At 41.4% G+C, this 27,126-nt stretch overlaps 2 protein-coding genes across 2 annotated transcripts in view; one reads left to right on the top strand and one right to left on the bottom strand.

Moving 5' to 3' along the window:
- Nucleotides 1–27,126, bottom strand: part of AKAP7 (A-kinase anchoring protein 7) — a 166,905-nt gene that overhangs the window by 67,187 nt on the left and 72,592 nt on the right. Inside the window, exon 7 of the mRNA XM_065401184.1 lies at nucleotides 17,289–17,433. Coding sequence (XP_065257256.1) covers nucleotides 17,289–17,433 — 145 coding nt within the window. The remainder of the gene's footprint in view (nucleotides 1–17,288; nucleotides 17,434–27,126) is intronic.
- On the top strand, nucleotides 20,627–23,119 carry MSH5 (mutS homolog 5). The gene has a single exon (XM_065402063.1). It carries the CDS (start codon nucleotides 20,627–20,629, stop codon nucleotides 23,117–23,119), a length of 2,493 nt encoding a protein of 830 aa, XP_065258135.1.

Below are 27,126 nucleotides of genomic sequence, written 5' to 3'. Positions count from 1 at the left end.
TTTTGAAACCTATTTAATCACAAAAGCCTGTAATGGAATAAACATAAACAGTTTATCTCCAAACCACATCTTGTATGGGAAACTACTGGCCCCTGCCCCATAACTATATAAACAGGAAAAAATGCAATGTTTCACAGAGGTTATGAAAATTAGGTACTCCAGGGGTCAAATTCTGCTCTGGGTGAACACTAAAGATAACCGTGGCAGCGCACATCCATGAGGCAAAATATAGCCCCAAGCAGTAAAGTAATGATTTGGAAAGACTTTGTGTGCTTTATATAGCCCCCACCACTATAAAGTCTGAATAGCTTATAATCATTAGTGAGTTTATTTTCACAGCATCCTTGTGAGGTAAGGAATTATTATTGTGCAAGTGAGACACAGCAATAGAGGATTTGTCCAAGAAAGTCTGTAACAGAACAAGTATCAGAGGGGTAGCTGTGTTAGTCTGAATCTGTAAAAAGCAACAGAGGGTCCTGTGGCACCTTTAAGACTAACAGAAGTATTGGGAGCATAAGCTTTCGTGGCTAAGAACTTCACTTCTTCAGATGCAAGCTTATGCTCCCAATACTTCTGTTAGTCTTAAAGGTGCCACAGGACCCTCTGTTGCTTGTAACAGAACAAGGATTTCAGCCCAGAACTCCTCAATCTCATGTATTAACCACAAGATCATCCTTCCTCACTTTTACACATCTAGAAGCAATTATAGTTATTCAATAGCTGCCTTATTATACCTAATTATGCAGGTCCTGATGGCAGTTTTGTCCACATTTGGGGGAGGGATAGCTCAGTGGTTTGAGCATTGGCCTACTAAACCTAGGGTTGTGAGTTCAATCCTTGAGGGGGCCACTTAGGGATCTAGGGCAAAATCAGTACTTGGTCCTGCTAGTGAAGGCAGGGGGCTAGACTCAATGACCTTTCAAGGTCCCTTCCAGTTCTGGGAGATAGGATAGCTATGTTTGAGAATTTCATCACTTCTCAGTTTTGATTCCTAAGCAAAAAACAATACCGTTGATCCTCAGGGTTCTTTCCTTTTTAATATGGCTGGCATTATCTACTTTGTGTAGAACTCTATTTTATCTGAGATGCACAAAGGTAATTTAAAGCAACTGAGCTACAGTAGTTACATCAGTGGAAACTGGTATTTTGAGAGTAATTTTCTGTAGGCAGAGAATGCGGCAAAGCTGTTAAAGTGAAAAATCTTCTGTAAGTACATTAGCTAAATCAAACATATTTCAGAAGCAACTTTATCCTGCTACTTTGTAACAAAATAGATTAATTAAGAATGATATGTGGCAATGGAAACTATTTCAGGGTCTAACCCACATATATTTTAGCATATTTTAACAGCTTGGTCTAGCAATTATTTCTTTGCTGCAAGTAAAAAGCTTTTTCTTACCTTCCGTTATCAAGTCCTTTTCTTTCTATTTTTAATTAAAACCAGGTTTAAAATTTGAAATGAAATTCTCACAAGCAAGCACAAAGCACAATAAATGATAAACATATCTTTGTAGCACAGAGCCCAACATAGTGAATCATTTGAATTTATCACTTACACCTGCCCCCATTAACGTAGGGTCTACCATGCTAAACACACTTCCAAAGGACTGGAAGTTGGCCAACGGATTGTTTAATTTTAACAAAAAAGTATTATATTGCCACAGCTGTCTCATTGTGTATCTATCCGATTCATTACCGCTAAGAGATGGGCCAGATTAGTCTATCAAAAGAACAGGGTAGGCAGTAACAGATTTATTTCCTTGGCTACTCTGTGTAAGGTTTCCTGAGACCAAAACTGAGAGAACTCTTCCTGCATGTAAAATAAGAGAGAACCAGAAATGCCGGCTAGCTTTTATTTTTAACTGCAGAAAAGCCCAATGTTTTGAGAATATGCAATCCAAGAAATATCAGAAATACAAATATAGTCAACCCAATAACTTGTTTGTTTTTGATTGCCTGATTTATTACAATACTATCACAAAAGCACTAAATTTGTAAATATTATTTCTAAAAGAAAAATACTACATCTTTTAAAGTCTGTTAAAGTTTACCATGATTCACACAATAAATAAAATATCAAGTGCCTTTGCCCCAGGCTTGCTTTCAGCCACTGTATAATGCTCAAGTGCAGTAGCCTGATAAGTGCTAGAATTATTCACAGGGATTTTTTTTTCCAGTTGTCTCAGATATAGTGCCAAATCTTGTTCGTCTTACTCATATGAGATGTCACATTGACTTAGTGGGACTAGGGTGAAATCCTACTTGATTTATCCATAATGTCTATCAGAAATCAGTGGCTCCAGTTTGATTCCTCCTTCTATCACACATGCGAGCTGACTCTTTTCAACCACTGTAATCATGGAGAGACATGTTCTTTAGTCATGCCCTTTGCAGCTGAAAACAAAGAACACAAGCACTAGCCTGCCCAAATTTCATCAGAAACTTTCTCTAGACCCCCAGCTATGCCTTTATTCTAGACCAGCAGTTCTCAAACTGTGGGTCAGGACCCCAAAGTTGGTCGGGATCCCATTTTAATGGAGTCGCCAGGGCTGGCGTTAGACTTGCTCTGGCCTGGGGCCAAAGCCCAAGCCCCACTGACTGGGGCTGAGGGCTTCAGCCCTGGGTGGCAGGGGTCAGGTTACAGGCCCCCTGCCTGGGGCTGAAGCCCTTGGGCTTTGGCTTTGGCCCCCCACCCAGGATGGCAGGGCTTGGGCGATCTCAGGCTTAAGTCCCCCATCCTGGTGTCATGAAGTAATTTTTATTGTCAGAAGAGGGTCGCAGTGCAATGAAGTTTGAGAACTCCTGCTCTAGACTATTAACCTCCTACTTAAATGCCCATTAAAACAGGTTTCCGCTGGTTTTGCTACTTTCCAGTTCCATTGGCCTTTCTATTTGTCACAGGAATTTTAAAGGTGAATTGAAGTAATATAAATCTAACAGGTCAGATCATTAACATAAGGTACCTATAAATTAAAAAGAAATACATTTTCAAATAATTTCAGGGGAAAGAGTTCTTTTGTAGGAGATCATTGTCAAGAAGCACAGACTGTAATGAATAGAAATATATCTGGAGGAAGCTATAAGTAAAATATGAAGAGTAAAGCAAAACTGGTACCTTAAAATTCTTCCATTACAACTCCTTGTAAAAAGTATGTTATCCACTATAAAGTGGACAAAATTGAAAATTCATATTTGAGGGTTCTAGACATGCATGAGAATTGTGAACAAGGCAATCTGACAGTTCTGAATAACTGACTAGCAGGATTTCTTTAAAAAAAAAAAAAAAACTACACCGTTATCATAGCCTAGCACCTCCCCCGCAAAACTTCCTCATATTTAGCTTCTTTTAGAAGCATACTTGTTTGTGAACTTTATATTTGAGAATTAGTAGTGTGAGGGAAGTGCAAATTGGAATTTAATTTAAGTATCAACAGCTATTCTAATTACACTGTAACCCTAATTAAAAGACAACATTTTTGCTTCTATAAAAATGGAACTGAAAAGCCTATGTCTCAGTGCACTTGTTTTGTACCAGACAGACATCTAAGTCAAATAGACTGGACATTTCTACTTATCTCTCTACCCACTTGTCTTTCCCCCTCTCCTGCCCCCTCAAGGACACAATGACATTTTTTGCAGGCCAGAAAATGAAGAAGTGTGATTTCTGAAATGCTCTCAGAGCAAGGAGAGGACACAGAATGCTGCTAAATGAAAAATGATGGTTACTTTCCTGTCTCATTTTATTGAAAAAATGTGTATTATTTGCAATATATAGTCCTGGCTAACCAGGATATTAAAAGAAGAAAAAATATGGATGATATTTATCTATATAAGATTTCTGTGTAAACCTCTAAATTGGGACTATATTTCCCCCTAGAGAAGGGAAAGAGGGTTTTGTTTGTTAATTACAATAAATATTGCTCTGGAGAGAACTGCTGGTTATGGTCAAAATGATTATTTTAAATCTTTTTTGTATGTTCTTATTTTTAATGTATTGTTCTATACTACACTCTAAACAAAGATCTGTGCTTTTAGTCCACTCATGGATGCCCAGGGTGAACTTTTCATTTGTAAATTAATATATCTCCTCCTGCGAAGGTGCTACCTGAGATCATTTATCAGTACAAAACAAGAGGTAATTGGAAAAATAAACACAACAGATGATGATCAAAAACTTGACTATTTAATAGACAAATACTTCTGTGTATTAAGACAACTTCCTAGCCTTTCTAGGGAAAATAACATTTTAATGAGGAATTATATATATATATATATATATATATATATATATATATATATATATATATATATATATATATGAAAAAAGACATTTGAGGCTGTTGTCAGCTGAAGGACTACATTGGCAGAAGCAGGCATAAACCGTGTAAAAGCCCCCTGCAGCAGAAAGTCTGGGGAGGGTGCCAAGTGTAGAGCTGGCCAAAAAAAAAAAAGGAATCCCTTTCTGTGAAACATTTTGTATGGGGGAGGAGGGGATTTAATCCTGAATCAGGACGAAACATTGACAATGCAAAATTTTTCACAGAGAGGGATTCAAAGAAAAATTCTATTCTGAAAGAACCAAAATGGAAATTGACAAGAGCCTTCCAGCCTAGCTGCTGGAGATAGGGTGACCAGACAACAAGTGTGAAAAATCGGGACGGGGGTGGGGGCCAGCCCCCCCGCGCCCAACCCTGCTGCCGCCACCGCTGAGAGCCCCGGGGGCGGCAGGGAGCCTGACTCAGCCCGCGGCGCGGGGAAGAAAGCGCAGCTGCTAGCGCTAGACCTTCCCCGCTCGGCCGCCGGCTGCTCCCCCAGGGGGAGGGACTGGTCGTGCCGCGGGCAGCCACTCTAGAGCTGGGAGGTGGGGAGCAGCGGCAGCCTTCTGCTCCGCTGTTTAAAAAAAATGTTTGAGGCACCACTTTTTGGCGCCCCCCAACCACTTGGCACCCTAGGCGGCCGCCTAGTCCGCCTAGTGGTTGCACCGGCCCTGACCCTACCCCTCCTTCATGGATAGCACTGTTCACTTTGGGGGCTGCACTGATCATTGACAGGCCCTCGGCATGTTAAGAGGTCCAAGGTAAAGAGTTGTACGAAGGAAGCTGTTCGCAGTGTAGCACAAGCTTCGTGCCTACAAAGCCGAAGAGCTATGCTAGGTAATCTTGAGTGCCATCTACTCGCACCTTGTCTAGTAACTATTTACATGTATAGATAGAGCCCTCTTAATACACCAGAGCAGTGTTTGCCATCGCAACTCCTCCCCCAGGTAGCCGTTCCAGCTGTCGCAGCTGGCATAACCCAGAGCTAAATCAAGCCCCCCTTGTATCCTATTTTCTTGGCACAAAGAGTGTGGCTCCAAGGCTGGGAACCTGTTTAAAGAACAGCTCTTAAAAGATTCAGTGTGATAGCTCTTAAGGCCTATAAAGAAAATTGTTAATTTCATTGTACCTATAGAACGGGGTCGGCAACGTTCGGCACGCAGCTCGCCAGGGTAAGCACCCTGGCGGGCCGGGCCAGTTTTATTTACCTGCTGACGCGGCAGGTTCGGCCGATCGCGGCCTCCACTGGCCGCGGTTCGCTGTCCCGGGCCAATGGGGGCGGCGAGAAGCGGCACAGGCGAGCGATGTGCTGGCCGCGGCTTCTCGCCGCCCCCATTGGCCCGGGACGGCGAACCGCGGCCAGTGGGGGCCGCGATCGGCCGAACCTGCCGCGTCAGCAGGTAAATAAAACTGTCCCGGCCCGCCAGGATGCTTACCCTGGCGAGCCGCGTGCCGAACATTGCCGACCCCTGCTATAGAATGACCTGTTATGGTCTGTCTGCTGTGCAGGTGCACTAAATCCACCTATTAAAAGTAGTTACCAAATTTCTCCTTGAAAAAATTGGTGCACATGGCAGGAAGCAGCCCCTCCCCAACTCCCTTCATTTTCCATTATAAAAAAATTAGTTAAATTAAAAGCAGGGAGATAAAGATGAAGCAACAAGTGAAAGCCAAACCCAAAATACAAAGAAGAATTCATAAGTACCAGCACTAGCTTAGTTCATTATTATATTAAAAAAAAAAAAACTTCTCAAATGGTAAAATGTTCAAGGTGTGGCACTGATCAGGGCTCTGATTAGGCACGGGTCTTTAATCTTTTTCCCCTCAAAAATATTTCATTTGCCTGCAGTGAGGCAAACAGTTATTGCCTTCACTGCCACTACACTATCTGATGCTTTCTCAAAGTCACAGTATTGTCTCCTGTGCTGTCCCAAGTAAAATTCCATTTTAACAACCCCACCACTTCTGAGCCTGTTTCATCTGAATCCCAAAGTTGAGGAAGGCAGAAGAGACAAAGGAACTGAGTAAACAAATTAATGATTATTTGGATAATTTAAGATTAAATGGGTTGAAATCCAGTCAGGAGAAACTACTTTTTCAAATGCTCCTAACACAGAATCGTTCCTCCCCATCCCCCCACCCCTGAGAAGCTTTAATGGTTTCTTAGTTTATTGTACTCATTCTCTACATTGTTGTTGTTGTTGTTGAAAATTATTGTGTTCCATAGCTAAAACTTTGTAATATAAACAATATTGCCTTAAAAGACAGCATAATACAGACCAGGAGTAAGAATTTAGATTGATCATGCTCACACAGCCTTTGGCAGTAGTTAAAAAACCCATAAATAAGGTATTGGGATGTGTGTATATACTGTTTGAGTTATTGAATTTAAATTGTGGAAGTTACTTTCAGTGTATATTTACTATATGTATTTAGAAGATACTGATTACCATAGTATTTAAGCTGAATTTGGGACTATTGTCTCCATAACTAAGAAAAACTCAGACTATAAATCTTTAGTGAAGTGCATCCACAACAATTTCGGCTGAGGTTATGAATTCTGCAGCATGATTTACCCGATGTTTATATGCATTTTAGAAGAGAAAATAAGCATGAGAAGCTCTGTCATAAAAGTCTGCATAAAAGATCCTAAAACAAAATAGTGGGATGATGCAAATGATTGTTTGAGATAACTAATCCAGGTTATAAACTGAAATTGAGGTGTTTGGAGATTAGCTTCTAAGAAGCTTGGGCAATAAACCACAAAAGATTATTACAATATGGAGAAAACTGAATGCATCAGCAAAAAAGAAGTAACTATATTGCATGCTTCTAAAAGATGGAAATAGAGGGACACGGTCAATAACCACACATGCAGTCTAAAATAAAGTAACAGGGTGTTTGCTTTTGTGTGTTTGTATAGGCAGGGTCTTGATGGTTCATGTAATTTTTGTTTCCTTTTTAATGTTAGTTTGTTTAAGTAACTTAATTAACTACTTTTGGGAGGGATATTTAGGATTTGCGTCTGCTGCCTTATTCCTTTATTTCTCTATTCCTCCTCTCCCCTTCCCCCCCAAAGATGAGGGATTCTAACCTGAAAAATATGGCAGTATTGATTCAAGACAACTAGCTATCATAATGCATTAAATTAAAACGAATGTTGCTTAACATTTAAGCTATATAAATACACTTTTGGTCTGTCATGGGGGTTCTAGCAGTCCTAATTAAAGTGTTGTAAAGTTTTCATAGAATTTTTAATATGGAAGTCAAAGTTGTTTATGTTTAAAATATGACAAGCCAAGGAGGAGTGTGCTGTATAACCTATTAGTTAGAACAAGAGAGCTCTGATGCCTGAGGTTGCTGAGTCAAGACAATTTAAACAAATAATTTTATGCAATTTACTCTGTGGAGAAGCAGTGAAAATATAACCGAATGCAATTATGTCATTTACACTGCTCGTTTAAGTAATTTCAAAGTAAAAATGTTTTTATGCAGTCTTGAACCAGCAAGAATACTCTTGTTGTACTCAGCAGGCTACAGAGAGAGTTAATGGATACATATAATAAAATTCTAACTATCTACTATTTAGTAAAACAAGAAGCTGTGGCACAGATTTTCAGTACTTAGATGCCAAAAGTCACTTGACTTAAATGGGATCTATGGCTGTTCAGCATTTCTGAAAATCAAGCCACATACTTGCATCTTTTATATGGATTTAGAAGCCTAACTTTAGGCACCCAAGTTTGACATTTTTGGCCTGTGTATCTTTAGTGTCAAGTTTATAAAATATGTGTTGCACGCTCACTGACAACCTTCATATTCTGCATAACTCATAACCCTGCCCACTGTTGGTAGTTCACAAATGTCATGTTTCTGCAACTCTCTTGTAAAGAGGGGTACATCTGTGATTTCATCTGCAAAGATGTGAAATCCTAATGCTAATTCAGAAGTTATGGGGTTTATGCAGAAATTATGGGATGAGATTCTATGGTCTGTACTCTGATATACAAGAGGTCAGATTGCATAATAATGATCCCTTGTGGTCTTAAAAAATCTATGAATACTGAACAAATGTAAATCAATAAACAAGGAGCATGGCAAAGTCCTATACTAATGTAATAAAAGACTTGGATAGGACCCTGTTTGTTCAACAATATTCCACACAATCTTACTTTGCGATTTGTTATATACATTTGTTTCCATAAGAAACAATGGTGTGCTGCACAACTACTTTCTGGTGAGACATAACGATGCCATATTAGCACATAACAGCTCTCTGTTTTAAAACATAGAAGTCTTGTGTATTGCGCAGTAGTGACACTATCTCCTCTAAAAAGAAAGGGTTGGGTTTTTTTAAAAAGTCTTAGGGGTTCTATACTATTCCAAAAATATATTTTTCCATTCACTGAAGTCTGAAAAAAGGAAAACTCTAGAAATTGTCTCCTGCTCCTATTGATTGTTGGATATTGTTGCCTAGAGATAATATATAAGCCATGGCAAAGCACTTTTAACAACTGGATTTTGATGCAGTGTTCATATTATTTCTGAAGTACTGACCTGTGCAGCTGTGTCTTATTTTAGAATACCTCACAGGGATTAGACAGTCAGCAAAGCAGCATCTCTGTGTAATCATGCAGTACATAGTGCAAATCTCAAGAGCTTATACAAACCATCAACAGTTGGGGAAAAAATTCTGACATTTCAGCAGAAAAACAGTACATCTTTCCTTTCTCTCATTGTCCTTTGAACAACTGAAAAACATTTCTCAGAGGAATATCTGAATGGTATCACATTGTAGGGGAATTATTCTAGGGTGAGCCAAGCAGTTTCCTTCTGGTACTAAGAACTTATATTACCTCTTTTACTGCTGTATCCAAGTTATCTTCAAAGGCACACTTCCAAAAATAAAAAAGTATTGATTTTAGTAATATTTCCATTCATCATTAAAAATAAAAATATTAAAGACCTAATTTACTCTTCACCACTTCTATGGTTTGTTTTATTTTCACATTTTACTTAGCTTGAAATGGCCAAGAATAATGAATATTTAATTTTAATAAATAAAACTTAGTAATGTTAGGTCTTTGAAAATGAAAGCCTTTTAGAGCAGAAGTTCTCAACCAGAGGTCCAGGGCCCCCTGGGGGGCCGCAAACAGGTTTCAAGGGGGCCGCCAAGTAGGGCCAGTGTTAGACTTGATGGGATCCAGGGCAGAAAGCCAAAGCCTCACTGCATGGGACTGAAGCCCGGGGCCCTAAGTCCCGCCACCCGGGGCTGAAGCCGAAGCCTGAGCAATGTAGCTTCATGGGGCCCCCCCATGGTATGGGACCCCAGGCAAATGCCCTGCTTGCTACTCCCTAACGCTGGCCTGGGCTTTTATATGCAGAAAACCAGTTATTGTGGCACAGGTGAGCCGTGGAGTTTTTATAGCATGTTGCGGGGGGGGGGGGGGGGAGGGGGCTCAGAAAGAAAAAGGTTGAGAACCCCTGTTTTAGAGTTTAAAAGCAGAAAGCTATTTAGGATTGAAAATAGCTATTAAACATCATTAAATATTATTTTTTAGTACGTGTTGTCAAAAATCCAGCTGTCTGCTTAATTTCATAGCTTCATAGAGTCTTAAGGTCACAATGGACCACAGTGATCATCTAGTTTGACTTTCTGTATAAGATAGACCATAGAACTTCCTCAACATAATTCGTAGAGCAGAGTTTTTAGAAAAACATCCAGTCTTAATTTTAAAATTGTCACCACAAATCCACCACGACCCTTGGTAAGTTGTTCCAATGGTTAAAATTGGAATTGTTCTCACCGTTAAAAATTCATGCCTTATTTCCAGTGTGTTGGCTTAGTGAAGACACTAGATGTTAGCACGTAGTTCTTGTATTACAGATGGTTCTTGTGTAGAAGAGCACAGAGTTTTTCAGCATAGTGCATGTATATCATTCCAGCAGCTTAGGACAACTTCACCACAGGGGAGTGTGAACCACTGAATACAAGTGGGGGGAGGGATAGCTCAGTGGTTTGAGCATTGGCCTGCTAAACCCAGGGTTGTGAGTTCAATCCTTGAGGGGGCCACTTAGGGATCTGGGGCAAAATCAGTACTTGGTCCTGCTAGTGAAGGCAGGGGGCTGGACTCAATGACCTTTCAAGGTCCCTTCCAGTTCTAGGAGATAGGATATCTCCATTAATTAATTTATTTTATTTATTTATTTAAGTGTGAAGAAATACTCCCTACTGGGGCTTGACCCAGGGAATTTTGTATCCATAACCAATATCTCTACTATATTAATATTTAATATTTACAGACAGTGCCATAGATGTGTATTAAGCTTTTACACAAAGATTAAAGATACAGCCACCATCCCCAAGGTCAAGCAATCTAGGGTAGGTAATACAGGAGATGGTGTGATTTATGGTACTGGATATGGCAGACAGGTCAAGCAGGGTGGGGATGAAAAGGAGCCCCTTGAGTTGTCTGGATAGAAGTAATTATTTACTTTCATGAGACTAGTCTCATTAGAGTGGAGAGGGTGGAAATCAGATTATAAATGGTCAAGGAATGAGCAAGAAAGAAGTCAAGCCAGCAGGAGTAAAAAAAACACACTCAGGGAGCTTGGACATTAAGGGATGATGGGTGGAGGAGAAGGATTGTTTAAAGTAAGTGTTTTGGGATAATGAAGGCTGAGGGAAAGAAGCCAAAGCATCTCACTTGTGGGTGGTGAAGAGCCTATTTAATCAAAACTGTCTTCACTTGGTTGCTGATGTTAGTCCTTTCCAGTATGAGGAAACTTTTAGTTATATTATGGATAAACTCTATCAGATTTAGATTGAACTGAGTGTAGCCATGGAAGCAAGGCAATATCTGAAGCAAACAAATGTCAGGTATTCTCTTCTTTGGTTTCAACCAGTGTCTTTTTCCACAACTTGTACCACATACCACAACTAGCTTGGATCCTTGTCCTTCCTGGCTGGTGAAAGTCAGTTGAGAATTACTGGGTCCTGTGCTTGCGCTTGTCAGTGCCTCCCTTGAGGAGGGCAGGTTGCTGACTGGAACCATATGTTTTGGCATCTGCTCAAAGAGGTCTCTCTTAATATTGACAATCTGTTGACTATCAACCAGTATCTGATCTTCTATTTTTGAATAATATTAGAGAAAAATTGTGGCAAGATGACCTTTCTGGATGCCTCTGACTTCTTTGCCCCTTGGAAACTGGGATTTGAACATGGGACTGGGACACACAGTATTCTTATTGCATTGGGTGATGATCTGATGATTGATAAGGATCAGTTATCCATACTGATTCTGTTAGATTTATCCTTTGCCTTTGGTACCATGGATGTATGTGGTTCCTGGTAGGAATAGAGGGATTGTTCTTCTGCGGCTTCATTCCTTTCTTGCTGAGGGACACCAAAGGTTTTTGTTGACAAATTATCTTCTGCCCCAGGCTGTCTTCTATACGGTACCACAAGTATCTACTCTGCCATTTCTCTCATTCAAGATGTATATAATGTTAAGAGAGTTAGTGTGGAGATGTAGGCTGAAGTGTTTTCAGTACGCTGATGGCCCCCAACTTTATATATCTATCTCATCCAGCCCAAAAAAGGCCATCAAATGTCTTTCTCAGAGCCTGGGTGAGATTGGTGCAGGGATGAGAGCCAGAGGGCAGGGATACAGTCCTGAAAAAAGTGAGATGATAATGGTGGCAAGATAAAGCCATCAGAACATTTTGCAGATGGTCTGCAACCCCCATGACTGAAAGGCGATTCTCCATCACTTGTAACCAAAGTTTACAACTTGGTTCTGGTTTGAGTCCCAGCAGCTTTTAGACAGCTAAATAGCAGCAGTGACCAAGAGTGTAGTTTATTTCCTCTCCCTTCTGTATCCGACCAGACAGTTGTGGCCTTTCTTCACAAATGCAGAGCTTGCCAACATGATACATTTTTCTCACCTCTGTATTGTAATTCTGCAATAAATTCTACAGGAGGCTAAATCCTAAATCCAGTCAGAAGCTGAAGCTAGTAGAGAATCTGACAATCAGAGTATCTTGCCATAAGCATATGACACATGCTCTCAGACCTGCTCTGACTGCCTATTGTCCACAGGGTGGAGTTAAGATGATGGTTTTGACCTATTAAACTCTAAATGGTTTAGTACTTTCCTACCTGGGAGACCCCCCTCTCTTGCCATGGCAGGCTGCCATACCTAAGATGAGAAGCAGCACTTGAGTTAGATACCCTTCAGTATAAAAAAGAGGGAGATGACTCAGAGAGCCTGATGGCTAACACACACTTGTTCCAAAAGAGGATGAATCTGTTGTAAAGCCCATCTGTTTCATCTGGCATTTGCTGTAGTTGGATGTGAGATTCTTGTAATGTGTGCGCTGACTGATGTTTGGGTGGGAGGAGAAATGTGCTGCTGTTCTGATTTTTTCATATAATTTATTTAATTATGAGAGAGGAGACCTACAGCCCAGTATAGATATCCTTTTATGTTGTACTGAAATCCAAATATATAAATAAAGTGCTGGTTTTAGCAGCACTCAGAGCCTCTCTCAGACCAACAGCTACTCTAGGACACAGTTTATACAAGGTCCCTTCCAGTCCTATGATTATATGATTTGTGTAAGTACATTATGTGTGTTTGTGTTTTTCAATGTATAGAGACTGGAGAGATTTAGTAGATACCCACAATTAAGTCATCCTAAGTATGTAGAGATTTATACTGTGCTCCTTAAGGTAGTCACGGTGCTGGGCTTTTTGTTTTGATTCCAAGAATGACCCTACTCCTCATTTTGTGGAATAGGGTTCAGCATGTTGTTGTAACTATGCCCAGTCTTCACCACCTATATCCCCAGAAAGACCTGCTGGTGCTGTTGCCTGCACTCTCTGCTGAGCATGGTGGATATTTCTCTCTAATGAGTTGTTCCAACTTGTGCACATGCTTGCAGCTTGACAGGTGAGCATCTCACCTCTGCACCTTTCAGGATCAAGCCTTTGTGCTTCCATATTCTTTCTGTGTTTCAGTATGTTTTTAAAATGCCAAGCTGCCAAGCTGATAGGCATTAGGGCTTGTAACAGCAGTGGTAATAATAAAGCAGTGTAATTCTTTGTCACTTATATATTATGACTTCTCTTTTAGTACTAAGTCTGTTCCCTTTTTTAGATCTCCCCACATCATATGTGTACCCTAAAAGCTGGCCAAAACTCTAGCTGACAGAAAGTAAGTACTGCTTTGCTGCTTAATACTGTATGTTCCAAAGACATGAAAACACAGCTCAAACAAATGTAGATATACAGAGCTAGAGTGAACTAGAATCACATAGTGCTCTTTGTTTGACCTCTATCCTTATATTAAAAACTCTATTTACCTCTTTCATTACATTTCTGTCACATGTTTAGGTCTGCATTCGCTCCACTCTGTGGTTAATTTAACACCTAAATATTCTTGTAACCAAACAGTTCAGAAAAAAATCTATTCACATTCTATTTGAAAATATTCAATGATTATGTTTTTCTTTCTGTGAGGCTCAACATTTAGTTTTTCTAGCCACTGCCTCAAACACTGTGCCCCCACCTTGCATAGGATCAAAATATCAACTTGTGTTAAACTTGAGTGTTGGGAGGATAAATGCATTAAAGACTGTCAGATGCTCTGGGATCTACTGATGAAAACTACTATCTAAGAGCTAGGTATTATGATTATTTATTACAAAATTTCAGAGGAAGAACAATACTCTTTCTCATAGGGTGTGGTGAAGCTTAGTGTTTGGGAAGTGCTGAGATACTATGGCCATGGTAATCCCTATAAATTAACTACAAGGAAAATAATTTAGTTTTCTCTCAAAAAGGAGAGGACTTGGTTCCTGGTCACGAAAATGACACGCTCCACAACGTCTTTAAGTTATCACACCATGGCTGAGTCAAAGTCAACATGCAAGCATCCTGCTCTTGCTGTAATAACAGCTGATTGATTGCTTTATAAGCAATTCTAATGAGATTCATATTTCAAATAAATCTGTGTAATTGAATATTCTACTTTATGTATTCCAAGGTATCTATGAATTTAGTTAGTATAATATATCTGTCAGCCAATGACAAGTGCAAAAATAACACTTAGATTTAAACAAATGCTTACAACAACACGGCCGACAGCTGTCAAATAGGTTTATCCTTGTTGCAGAACATCTTTCATTTGGAAATATTTATTATTCAAATTATTTAGCCGAAGAGACATATTCTAGAATACTCTGCCACTTGTAAATAATGCAACAATCCCAAATTTCATGCCAATTAAAGCCTTCATACCACATATATAATCTATTGTCCCACGTTCAGTAGGTAGGTAGATTATGCATGCGTATATATAATGTATGTATGCATGCATGGCATGTATAAATGTAAATAAAATATCGTACGTAAATCTTTTGAAACATTTTTGGCTTCTCTTCACATTGCTGTCACCAATAATTCAACCATAACTATCCCAATCTGTTCTTTTTCTACTCCAGACTGTTTTTCGTTTGCCATGTGCAATATCCTCCAGTATAATATGAAAAAAGTGATTTTTCTATATTTTGTGAGAATAGAGACAACTCAAGTGCAAACTAAAATTGCCTAGTATCATCATTGGCAACAGGTACCTGGCAGTTTAGTGCCTTATATGTTTAAAGCACTGTAGAGACATTGACTAGTAAATCCTCACAACTCTCCTGTGAGACAGGTCAATAAGCATTACTATCCTCACTTTACGATGGAGAAATTGAAATAGAAAGGTGAAGTAACTTGTCCAAGACAACACAGCAAGTCACTGACAATGCCAGAATTAAAATTCTGGACTTCATGACTCAGCAGTGTGCTTATTCCTTCAGAAAACAATGAATTCCAATGCCAGCACTTGCATAAAGATGGTCAAAACAATTATTGACTCAGAGACAGTAGCAGCAGCTGTGCATGTACACATTTGGTCTACACTGCAGTTTTAGTTCTGGCATGGTGTTGGGAATGCAAGTAGTAAGATCTTTGAGGGTAGCCAGAAGAATAGTAAATTATACAGAGTAACTGCTAAATATTTTTATTGTGTGTTAAGTAGAATATTCACCAGAGAATTAAAAAAAAAATGGTACAATGAGTAATTCTGATACAGTCCTGTCAGTTGACAAGACATTTAAAAAGTTTGACTCTTTTACCAAAATCTCCTTGACTGGAAGCATAAGGTTAGATGAGGATATGCTTAAAACAGAAGAGATTTCCCTTAATTATGCTCACCATAGAATCATAGAAATATATGGTAGAAGACCTCGAGATGACTTCCTAGTTCAGCCCCCTGCTCTAAGTCAGGACCAAATATACCTAGAATATCATCACTTCAAAGGTTTTGCATAATATGGGGACATGTTTAGAAACATCCCAGAAAATAGGGATTATTTGCTGTGAGATTTCAAAGACTTGAGGAAAAAGAGGCAGTTTTCCTTTAGAGCTGTTTACAGAACAGGAGGTTCCAAAGGGAAGATGTTTCCATTCAGTTACTAGTGATAGAAGTAGTAGTCTTGAAAGATTTTCACATCACTACGTGGATTGTCCTTCCCTTCTACGGAAATCCTCACTCTTTAAGGGTGAACATTTTCATAAATATCTCCAGTATTCTTTGGTGTGGGATGCAGAAAAGTAGAGGGTCCTCCATGTGAGGTTTTTCCTGTTTGAGTGGCTTCTGATTAGTTTCACATTACAGTAAAAACTGTTTGATTAGGAATTTGTCGGGGGGAAATGTTGCAAGATATAGGAGAAGCAAAAAAAAAATTCTGTTTCTGTGATGTCTTAATTTTGGAGTCTTTCTTCATAGTTTTTCTTATTCCTGGTGCCTTTTTTTTTTAAAGAATATATAATAATAGTAGGTGTTCCCCTGCTACTTAAATGTAAGTCATGGTCTGTTCCAATAAATGTGACAGTTTTCTTCTTGAGCTGGAACACTGCCATCTTACCAAAAGAAGCACAAGAAGAGCTCTTCATTATTATTGTGTACATTTTTGTTCTGTTTTGAAAGGAATATTCTTTTTCACATTTATAAATTATAAAAGACAAGAGCTATAATAACATTCAACATGAACTTTGGGGCATGACGCAGTTTGAGGCTGTTGTTAGTCTTGCCTATCAAATTTTGGCACAGGGAAATTATCCCAATGGCTCTTAACCTTTCTAGGCAGGTATACCAAGTTATCAAACAAACACCAGCTGTACTAGATCAGTTAACACACCCCCTGGACTGAACTGATCCGATATGGCCACTACCCTCTCCTTGCCTTAAATATGTCCTCAAGCACCACCACTACTATAATACTGATACAAAATCAGCCAATTAATGATAGGTAAAAAAGCAAATACATGTATGAAAAAAAGTAAGTTTCTCTTTGTGCACCCTTTAAGTGTCACTTGTCTCCTTAGTCTGTAAATTCTTTGGGGCAAGAACTGTCTTTTCATACGCATTTCTACAGCGTCTAACATAATGAGGTCCTGATCCTAGCTGGAGCTCTGGGCATTATTGTAATTTTTTTTTTTTTAAATCTATGCCCACTGCTTCCAACTCAAGTTTATTTCTGGCTGCTCTTAACAAAGCTGAACAGACAAACTCGTTGTTAAAACCACCATCCTGCAAGCTCTCCATGTAAAGAACTAACATGGAAATCAATTGAAGTTTCATTCCTGTAGGGCTTGCAGACCTTAAGACAGGAATGAGAGGGAAAGCCAAAAGTACATAGAAGCATGAAGCTCTAGTGCTGAGGCAAGTGTCATTGGTTGGGAGCAGTAAGTAGCTTGACTGCCAAAATGTAACAATATTTAATTCAGATCTGACGCCCATCTAACGTTTCTCTGCAAGATTTGCCAGACATACATTCCCAGTACTAACAGCTTATCAACCTCTTCAATTTCAAACAAAATTCATAAAATTAAGAAATAAAACAAAATAGTATTGTACTTACCAACCGTGATAGAGGACTCACAGTGGTAGTAGCCATTGGGTTGTTTTTTTTTCAACATGGAGCAAAGATCTAGGCGGTACAGGGTTTCATCTCCAAAATAGTGGCTTTTAAAATTCTCATACAGGTGCGGGTCAATTTTTTTCACCTTGAAATAATCAAAATAAAATTACATTAGTCATTTCACTAGGAGACCAGATTTTCGTATTTATTTTCTATGGTTCTGTTTGGAACAAATGTTTTTTAGAATGCATTTAGAAATATAAATAAACAAAACTTTACACTGTAATGTGCCTGATCCTTTGGTCTGGTTGAGCTGTGCTCAGTGCAGAACCTGAGGAGAAGGGATGGAAAAAGTGGCATTATACCCCTCCCCCCCGACCCTGTGCCAGTTCAGCCCCCAGCACGAGTTAGAGCAGTCTTAGAGCAGCCCTAACTTCCAATGGCTTGTAACAGCCCCCAAAGGGCCATTACACAACTGGGGATTATTGGCTCTGTCAACTCTACTCAGGGGAAATTTCCCACTATTGGGAGAATCCCCGTTTGCTGTTTAGGGCAGCTTTCCTCATGCCTTTGGGCCACCAGAGCAGGGTGGTTTCTACCCAGCCAAACAAGGCTTTTTGCCCTGCTTGTTGACATTTATAAACTTTCATATAATTTTTACAATTAAGCTTATAATTAGGGTAAATTTGTTAGCCTCGTTAGCACAATAGGGCTCTTTCAGTGCACTGATTGAGTCAATGCTTTTGCGCAGAGATGTTACAAATGGGGAGTGAAGTTATAGGGCACTGCTGATGAAAATGCTTGGTGTGGGATTGTAACAAGGTAGCATGTATGGGACAGGCGTGCCAAGTGACCCAGACTTGGCAGCCCTGTCCTGCCTGCTGATGTCTCAGCCGGATTTTCACACCTGCAGCTAAGGTGTGAGCAGGCTGTAAGCATTTGCCTGCAGTTGTGCCTTCCAACTGCATGGGGCCGCTGTGGCATCAGCTAAGCTTCCTCTTTTGCTGCTCCCTCTGCTGGATTATAGTCAGGCAGGAAGAAGCAGTAGTGGTTGGCAGAGGCAGCAAAATCACTGCAAGATGGGAGGCCTAATATTGGCACCAAGCGTCCACACTACCTTGGTGAGCTGCACCAGGCTTCACCAATCAGAAACCCACAGCAAATACTCCAGCCCCAGATGACCAGCAAAACATCCAGCCCCCCACGTACAGCACCCACTCAACACAGTATCTCCAGTCAATCACCCTTCTACCCACCAATACCAGGCACAGCTGTCAAATTTAATGCCGCTCCCCATCCACTCATTACTTTGTGGGTCGGGGTGTGTTGACCATATGCCGGTGTTTATGGTGATATACAAATTATCTGCTAATTATGTGCAAATAGAAATAGTCATTCATTAAATTTGCAAAAAAGCCATACAAGAGCTGCACAAAACTTGGCACTTCTGGTGGGGGTGGGGTTATGGAATGGCACTTGTCTGTGAGTGGGTGGGAGGCAGTTACGGAACTGTGCTTGTATGTTGGAGGCATTTAAAGGCAGTGTCTTTTCGTGGGGGCGGTGAAGGAATTATAGAGTAGTGCCAGACGTATCTTTATCTCTGGCTCCTCAGCCTCCCTTTTGGGGTCCCTGGCTGGCCAGCAGGATGGGCTGATGACTGAGACTCCCTCTAGTCTGCACCTGCCAGCCAATTAGCACCCGCCTTACCCTCAGCTCCTCACTTTCAATGAGAGGCCCAGAGGGAGCGGGAGACGGAGCAGCTGAGGCAAAAGAACGCTGAACAGCCAGGCAGGGACAGAGACAGCCAGGATCGGCCACCGGCCTCGCAGCAGTGAAGACAGGCCTGTGCTGCCACGAGGTACTGAGTGAGCAGGACCAGATTGCGGGACAGTGCTGCTTTCTATGGTACGTGGGGCTAGAGGAGAATTACAGACTGTGTGGGGGTAGAGCTGTGTGGATGGGGGAGGGGGGATAAGAGTGGTGCTCTGTACCAGGAAGGGTTATCTAGGTGTGTGGAAGGGGCGGGGTTTACAGGATGGTGTATGATCTGTGGCGGGAGAAAGGCGGTGTTACTGGGTGGGCCTTCTTCAGGGGAAGGTGAGAAGGGAGATAAGTAGGGTCAGGGGACTTAGGCCTGGTCTACACTGGGGGAGGGGGGTCGATGTAAGATACGCAACTTCAGCTACGGGAATAGTGTAGCTGAAGTTGATGTATCTTATTTCGACTTACCTCCCGTCCTCACAGCGCGGGATCGACGGCCGCAGCTTCCCCGTCGACTCCGCTTCCGCCTCTCACCGCGGTGGAGTTCCAGAGTCGAGAGGAGCGCATTCGGGGATCGATATATCACGTCTAGACGAGATGCGATATATCGATCCCCGATAGATCGATCGCTACCCGCTGATCTGGCGGGTAGTCTGGACGTGCCCGTAGTGAGCTGGGGGGGGGGGAGGGGATGAGGAATGGGCAGGGATACAGATTACAGCTCAGTATCTGTGTAGCAGGGTCTAGCCCTGATGAGAAACTGAGCTGAGGGAGTGCTGAGCAGCTGGAAGGGGAAGGAGAAAGAGGCGGGTTAAGAAGATAAGCCCCCAGCCTGAGAAGAGCTGCCTGGCCTACGTGTGAGGTGGGTGGGTAGGAAGAGAACTGAGATCTGGGAGAAGGGTCATGCTGTGGGGCTGGCAGCAGGGAGGGCAGGTTATGGACCATCGTTCTATGGGGAGTTGTGCTCTGCATGTGTGGGACTAGTGTGATCACCTAGGGTGGTGTGTTGTGAGTTCGTATAGAGGGCGGGCTTACAGAGTGGTGCTGGGTGTGTAGGTAGCGGGTGTGGGGTGGCACTGTGTGAATGTGCCCATGCAGGTGGGTCTGTGTGCATAGAATGGGCATTTCCATGAGCAGTCATGTATGCCCATACACATAGTTATGGAGTGTGGCTGTATGTCCAAGCAGGCAGTTAGGTGCTGACTCCACTAGCTTTTAATTTCTATAGAGTAGTGTCCATAGCCCACTGCAGTCACAACAGGAAATGAGATCCATTCCTCATCATTATTCATACTAACTAGGGATACGTGGGGCCTACTAGAGCCAAACTCTCAGCCCAACCATCCAACTCATTTTGTGGTTCAACACACCTTCCCACTCATTACCTCTTGAAGAAGAGGATTTGCATTTAGCAGGAGTGTGGGTAGAGAGGACTGATGCAAGCAGCAGAAAGCTGTTGGAGAAGGGGCAGGTGGCCCAAAGCGGGAGAGTAGTGAATTGGATCAGGTACTGGCTGGGAGGTGGATAAAATGGACAAGTGATCAGGGTCAGTTGTTACTGGGGAAGGGATTTATGCAATGTGCCAACAAAAATGTCCGTCTTCACCAGCAGCACAGCTCCTGGAACTGGCTAGAATGAGCACCACTGCTACACTGAACACCCATTGTCTCCCACCACCACCTGTGCCTGAACAAGAGGAGGAGCAAGAGCAACCTCAGATACACATGTGTGTTTTGTGGTATGCAGGGCAGCTGGGGATCACTTATTATGACACAGGAGACTGCTCAGTCTACTTCATGCCCGACATGCCTGATAACGAAGACCTCAAGCTGCTGCAGAAAGTGATTGATGAAGTCCTTCCCCAATGCATAGTGACTAGTGCCAAGCAGGATCACAACATTGCCAAATTCCTGACCAATATGGGTGCTGCTACTGGGGATGGGGACAAACCAGAAATTGTCCTCTTTCCCAATATGGACTTTGGCCTGGAAGTGAGCAAACAGCGGATCCTATCTAGGCAATTCCCTTTCATTCCCCCTCATATGACTGCAACAGAGAAAATCCTCTATTTGTCCTCCATCATTCCCTTTGAGAGCCCACTCATGGTACGAGCATTAGGTGGGCTGTTGAAGTTTCTTGACAGGAGGCGGATCGGAGTCGAACTGGAAGATAGCACAATCGGAGTTCCCATCTTGGCCTTTAAAAAGTTTGTGCTCATGGATATAGTGAATATGGACCAAGATACTTATTGTGTCCTACAGATATTTAAAAGTGAGGTGCATCCTTCTGTTTACAAGCTGGCCAGTGGGCTGAAAGAAGGACTCAGTTTGTATGGGATTTTGAACCGCTGCAGGTGTAAGTGGGGAGAGAAACTGATGAGGTTGTGGCTCATGCGGCCCACCCGGAACCTTACAGAGCTGAACAAACGGCTGGATGTTATTCAGTTCTTCTTGCTGGCTCAGAACTATGAAACAGTCCTGACTCTTCAAGACTGCCTCAAGAATATAAAAAATGTACCTCAGATTCTGAGAAGAATGACTCTTTCACATACAAAGGTCAGTGACTGGCAGGCACTTTACAAGACAGTTTATAGTGCAGTGTGCCTCAGAGATACATGCCGCTCCCTGCCTAGCAGCATCGAGCTCTTCCGGACCATTTCACAGGTCTTCACCGATGATCTGCACTATATTGCCAGTCTCATCAGCAAAGTGGTAGACTTTGAAGGCAGTATCTCAGAAAACCGCTTCACTGTCAGACCCAATGTGGACTCCACCATTGACGAAAAGAAACGAAAGCTGATGGGTCTCTCAGACTTCCTTACAGAGGTGGCCCGGAAGGAATTGGAGATCCTGGACAATCGGATTCCTTCCTGTTGTGTCATCTATATTCCCTTGATTGGATTCTTGCTTTCCATTCCACGACTGCCCACAATGGTGGACAAGAGTGACTTTGAGATTGAAGGCCTGGACTTCATGTTCTTGTCAGAGGATAAACTGCATTACAGAAGTGCTAGGACAAAGGAACTAGACAGCATTCTGGGTGACCTGCACTGTGAGATCAGAGACCAGGAAACACTTATCATGCACCAGATGCAGACAAAGATCTTGGAGAAGTCGGCGGTGCTGAACAATGTGATTGAGTACACAGCGCACCTAGATGTGCTGCTAGCTCTGGCAGTGATGGCTCGAGAGAATAGCTACAGCCGTCCGTGCTTTACCGACCGCCATGGCATCCACATCAAGGATGGCAGGCATCCACTCATGGAGCTATGCGCAAAGACTTTTGTGCCCAACCCTGTGAACAGTGGTGAGGCTAATGGGCGGATAAAGATCCTTACAGGGCCCAACTCATCTGGGAAGAGTGTATACTTAAAAATGGTGGGCCTTATAACATTCATGGCCCTAATTGGCAGCTATGTCCCTGCTGCAGAGGCTGAGATTGGGGCAGTTGATGGGATTTACACCAGGATTCACAGCAGGGAATCAGTATCTGTGGGACTCTCCACTTTCATGATTGATCTCAACCAGGTTGCTAAAGCAGTGAACAATGCCACTGAGAGGTCCTTGGTACTTATTGATGAGTTTGGCAAAGGGACCAACACAGTGGATGGCCTCTCCCTTCTGGCCGCTGTGCTGAGGCATTGGCTCAATCAGGGAACCCAGTGCCCGCAGGTCTTTGTCTCCACTAATTTTCACAGCTTGGTGCAGCTGAAGCTCCTTCCTGACACCCCTCTTGTGCAGTACCTGACAATGGAGACCCACCAAGATGGAGATGAGTTAATATTCTTCTATCAGCTCAAGGAGGGGGTGTCTACTGTTAGCCATGCTGCCAATATTGCTGTGTTGGCTGGGATGCCACCCAAAGTGATTGCACGAGGAGTGGAAGTATCAGAGCTTATCCGAAATGGAAAACCTATTAGATGTATTGATCATCCATCCAAAGGGAACCAGCTAGAGAGATGCAAGTCTCTGGTGGAAAAGTTCCTTTGCCTAGACTTTGATGACCCCCATGTGGACTTAGAGAAGTTCATGAGTCAGGAAGTGCTGCCCTCTGCAGCCTCCATTCTGTAACCACGTAACCCTAGAAACATGGACTATATGCTATAGGCCTCCATTGCTGTCAAACAACAAACATTTTGGTGGGAGGGAGCTTAAAATGTCACTATAATTTGATATTAACGGGAATAGTATCCCTTCTTCAGTGAATTTTCTTCAACTCCAAATATGAAATGCAATCCAACCTACAGAAGCAACTACCCAATATCCAGCTGAAAAACCCCATGACAAGAGATATATGTTCTCCAGAGGAAATGAAATAACTTCTACAATGATCAATAATGTCTCTGACCATTGCTCCCACCCCATATTTAAATTTTAAAACATTTTTATTGTAAAAGTTATGTTTCCTTTTTCCTGTTTCAAACAACTGTTGTGGCTACCTATCTGGCTGAGATGTGACCTTTTTATCTAGTAGTAGCAGCACAGGAGGGCTGGAAGTCAGGGACCTTGGTTTCTCTTCCACCTGTGTGACCTTGGGGTAAAGTCTTAACCTCTTTGTACCTGTTTACTCATTTGTAAAATGAGTACATAATAATCTAACTACTTCAGAGCACATATTGAGGCTTAAAGGTTTCTAAAGTGCTTTAAGATCGACAGATGAAAGGTGCTATAGAAGTACAGCATAGTCATTGTGTACAAGATCATAGTTTGGGACCTATCCATGATACATCCTTCCTCAGCTGATAGTACTGTGAGGGTAAAGTGCTCAGTCCCTAATGCAAGAGAGTGTGTTGCATCACACTATAGTGACTCTCCTAGTCCCTTTCGGATCAGGATCAAGAGATTGCACAGAAATGTGTGTCCTGTTCCCCTGAGTCAGAAAAAAACATTTGTCATTGTGCAGGGCATTGAGAATGAGGATAATGGAGAGGAAAATGGGGTGCCGTCATGGGCTGTAAGACATTTCTTACATCACTAACTGTCTTGTCCAGAAAAATGGCATTCACAATGGGGACTGGTGATGCGGTGGTTTAACAACCTTATAGTGTATTACTTCTGGGGAAGTCCACATTCAAACTCTGCTTATTATTGGTCACCAGTAGAAATTTAATTGTGGTTTCATCCTGCTTGCTACAGGTTGTTTGTTCACAGAATAAAGCAATCACATAATTTATCTTAATGAACAGTCTCTGCTCAGGAAAAGCTAGGAGCTGTCATAAATGGAATGTTGCAGGGCAGAATCAGCATGCATTGGCAGAACCATGTGAGGATGCATTTTGGTTTGCTGAAACAAGAACTGCTCTCTCCCCTTAGGTTCTATATTATAAGAATACAAACTTGTTGTTATTTCGACTCCACTTACTTTTAGAAACATACAGAAAGCAAGGGAATTGAAGAATGTATTGAGAATTTAAGTCAGAGATTAACATTTTAAATTCTCTCCAAGTTTTAAATGAAAATTTGAGGATGGGGAAGTAGGATTTTGATTGAGACAGAACTTTGATTTTGTTGCAATGTAGTGATTTTTCCTTTAATGCATTATGTGGTGTGCTATCAGACTACAAAATATACAACTATAGTTTCAAATAAAGAAAACATACAGTGGTGACAAATTAACACAATTAACAGGAAACGACAACAGGGATAAATTAAAGCAACATGCAGTTACTATTGTTTCCAATAGAATTATAATGTACTGTCTTCAAAACAATGTGCAGCAACTATGCAATTAACTTGTCATCACAGATCACATCACATGCAGTTAAATCTCAGGGGCGGCTCTATGTTTTTTGCTGCCCCAAGCACGGCAGTCAGGCGGCCTTTGGCGGCATGCCTGCGGGTGGTCCGCGGTCACGCGGATTCAGCCGCATTTCTGCGGGTGATCTGCCGGTCCCGCAGCTTCGGCGTACCCGCTGCCGAATTGCCGCCGAAACCGCGGGACCGGTGGACCTCCTGCAGGCACGCCGCTGAAGGCCGCCTGACTGCCGCCCTCATAGCGACCGGCATGCCGCCTCCCGCGGCTTGCCGCCCCAGGCACACGCTTGCTGCACTGGTGCCTGGAGCCGCCCCTGTTAAATCATAGACTCATTTACCTATGGGCCTAATTCACCACTGCACTGAACCCTGTACAGTCACTTGCATTAGTTCAAAGCGAGTTTAAAATACTCCCAACCTGACTGCATTTGCTTTGCAAATGGTGTCAGTGACTATGAAAGCTGCAGAGCAACAGTGAATCAGGCCTTGTGCTTTAGCCCCTTGCATCGAAGGATCTCGAATCACCTTACAGCATTTATCAATGAAGCCTCACAGTAAATAAGTAATAGACTGAGCCAGTCACAACCTGTCAATACTTCAATTCACCAAAGTCACACAGTAAGTTAGTAGTAGACCTGGGAATAGGAGTGTGTTGTCTAAACAAACTCACTTCTTTCATTATATACTGTAGGTAATGTGTGTCCAGCACTGTACAATGCATAGAAGATATGGTACCTGCCCCATGGATTTTATTGTTGAAGGCCCCAGTCCTGGAAAGACTTACACACATGCATAAAGTTATGCTTATGCTCAAGTCTTTCCAGGATCAGGACCTAAATTGTTTCATGTTATCTCCTTCCACAGGGGCTCCTAGTCCTATGTAGGAATGGAGAGCGCGGTATCAGCATTTGGGGGAACTTTTCAATTAACTCATTCGTCCCCAAAATTGTCCCACTTGACCTAAAGGGCCAAGTTTGATTAACTGTCTTCCACTTCCATCAATTGTTGTAAACTATGTTCTTTCTCTCACCTGAGAAATAGGGGGTGGGGGATGAGATTTTCTCTAATCCAATTAACTCAATGTAAATGTAGCAGCAATGTTTTTATCCTTCATTAGCTTCTATTCCATTAAATAAAAGAAGTCTGACCTTTTACTTTTCTGTAGCTTTAAATGTCTTAAGGGTAATCTCTTGAAGAGACTTATTTTTCATACCTCTGTAGAGTTACAGAACCTTCATTTTGAACTCAATAATTTCTTTTATTAAATATTTTACAGCCTTGGAAAAGTAACTTTTCAGAATTTTTGTTCCTCAAGAATTTCTATCTTTTCCCCTGAAGCTCTATGCATATTTGCAATAGATGGAGAAATGGAACGTTTTATCAATTTTCCCAAAATGTAATGTTAATAAATTTAGTGAGATCATTAATCCTCTGAAGGGTTGGGTTAACTGATTGCTTCTTTAGACAGAAAACCCCAAAATTTTAATGACTTCTGTCCTGAATGTTTATAACTATTGATCTGGTGGTTTTGTATTTTAAATTATTTTTGATCTATCAGCTGTTACTTTACAATGTTATATATATGCTCTTCCTACCATAACCTTTATTAATTTTTCTCTGTTACTTGTAATACTGTTGTTGCATGATCTAAAAATTCATTTAAACTGTTGTTAAAATGTTATCTTTACCTTTTTATGCTTTGTTTATTTACTATACAAAGAGGAAATGTGCACAAAGAACTGATTAAACAATAGGAAACAAAGAATGATAGTAAATGCTGCTTCTTAAGATGGAGAGAGCTTTGACAAAGAAATATCCCATTTAATAGTGTTTACAGTTATTTAATATCAATCTCCCATGATATTTTTCTATGGCATATCACTTAATAGCTAAGCCACTAGTATATTTATTATTCAGTGTTCTGGAGAAATAATATGAATTAGGATGACAGTAATTTGATTCTGTTATTAACAACTGTGGAGACCAACACATTAGCGTACAGGGGAGCATAATGTAGATAAATGTAAAATAATGCACATTGGGAAAATAATAAATATCTCATACACCCTAATGGCCTCTGACATTAAAATAAATAACAACATTAGAAATAACTGTGTATGGTTAATGAAGATCTCTACACAGTGGTGTGACTTTTACAATAGTAAGTGCTATGCCATGTCAGCCAGAACTTGTGTCCTGAAATCTTTAGTTCCTTCCTTGATTTCCTACCTTTTATGTTTGTTATGCCCTTACACTACTGTGGTGTATCTTTAAAGTTGTATTCAAGAAAGTCTGTTTTACAAGCCAAGATTTTACTCAATCCA

This window comes from Emys orbicularis, chromosome 3 (assembly GCF_028017835.1).
Source record: "Emys orbicularis isolate rEmyOrb1 chromosome 3, rEmyOrb1.hap1, whole genome shotgun sequence".
NCBI lineage: Eukaryota > Metazoa > Chordata > Testudines > Emydidae > Emys > Emys orbicularis.
The sequence above is the reverse complement of the archived record's forward strand: the minus strand, read 5'-3'. Positions and strand labels throughout refer to the sequence as shown.

Excerpts from the sequence above, each read along its gene's own strand:
- MSH5 (XM_065402063.1), top strand. The coding sequence starts at position 20,627 with ATGTGCCAACAAAAATGTCCGTCTTCACCAGCAGCACAGCTCCTGGAA.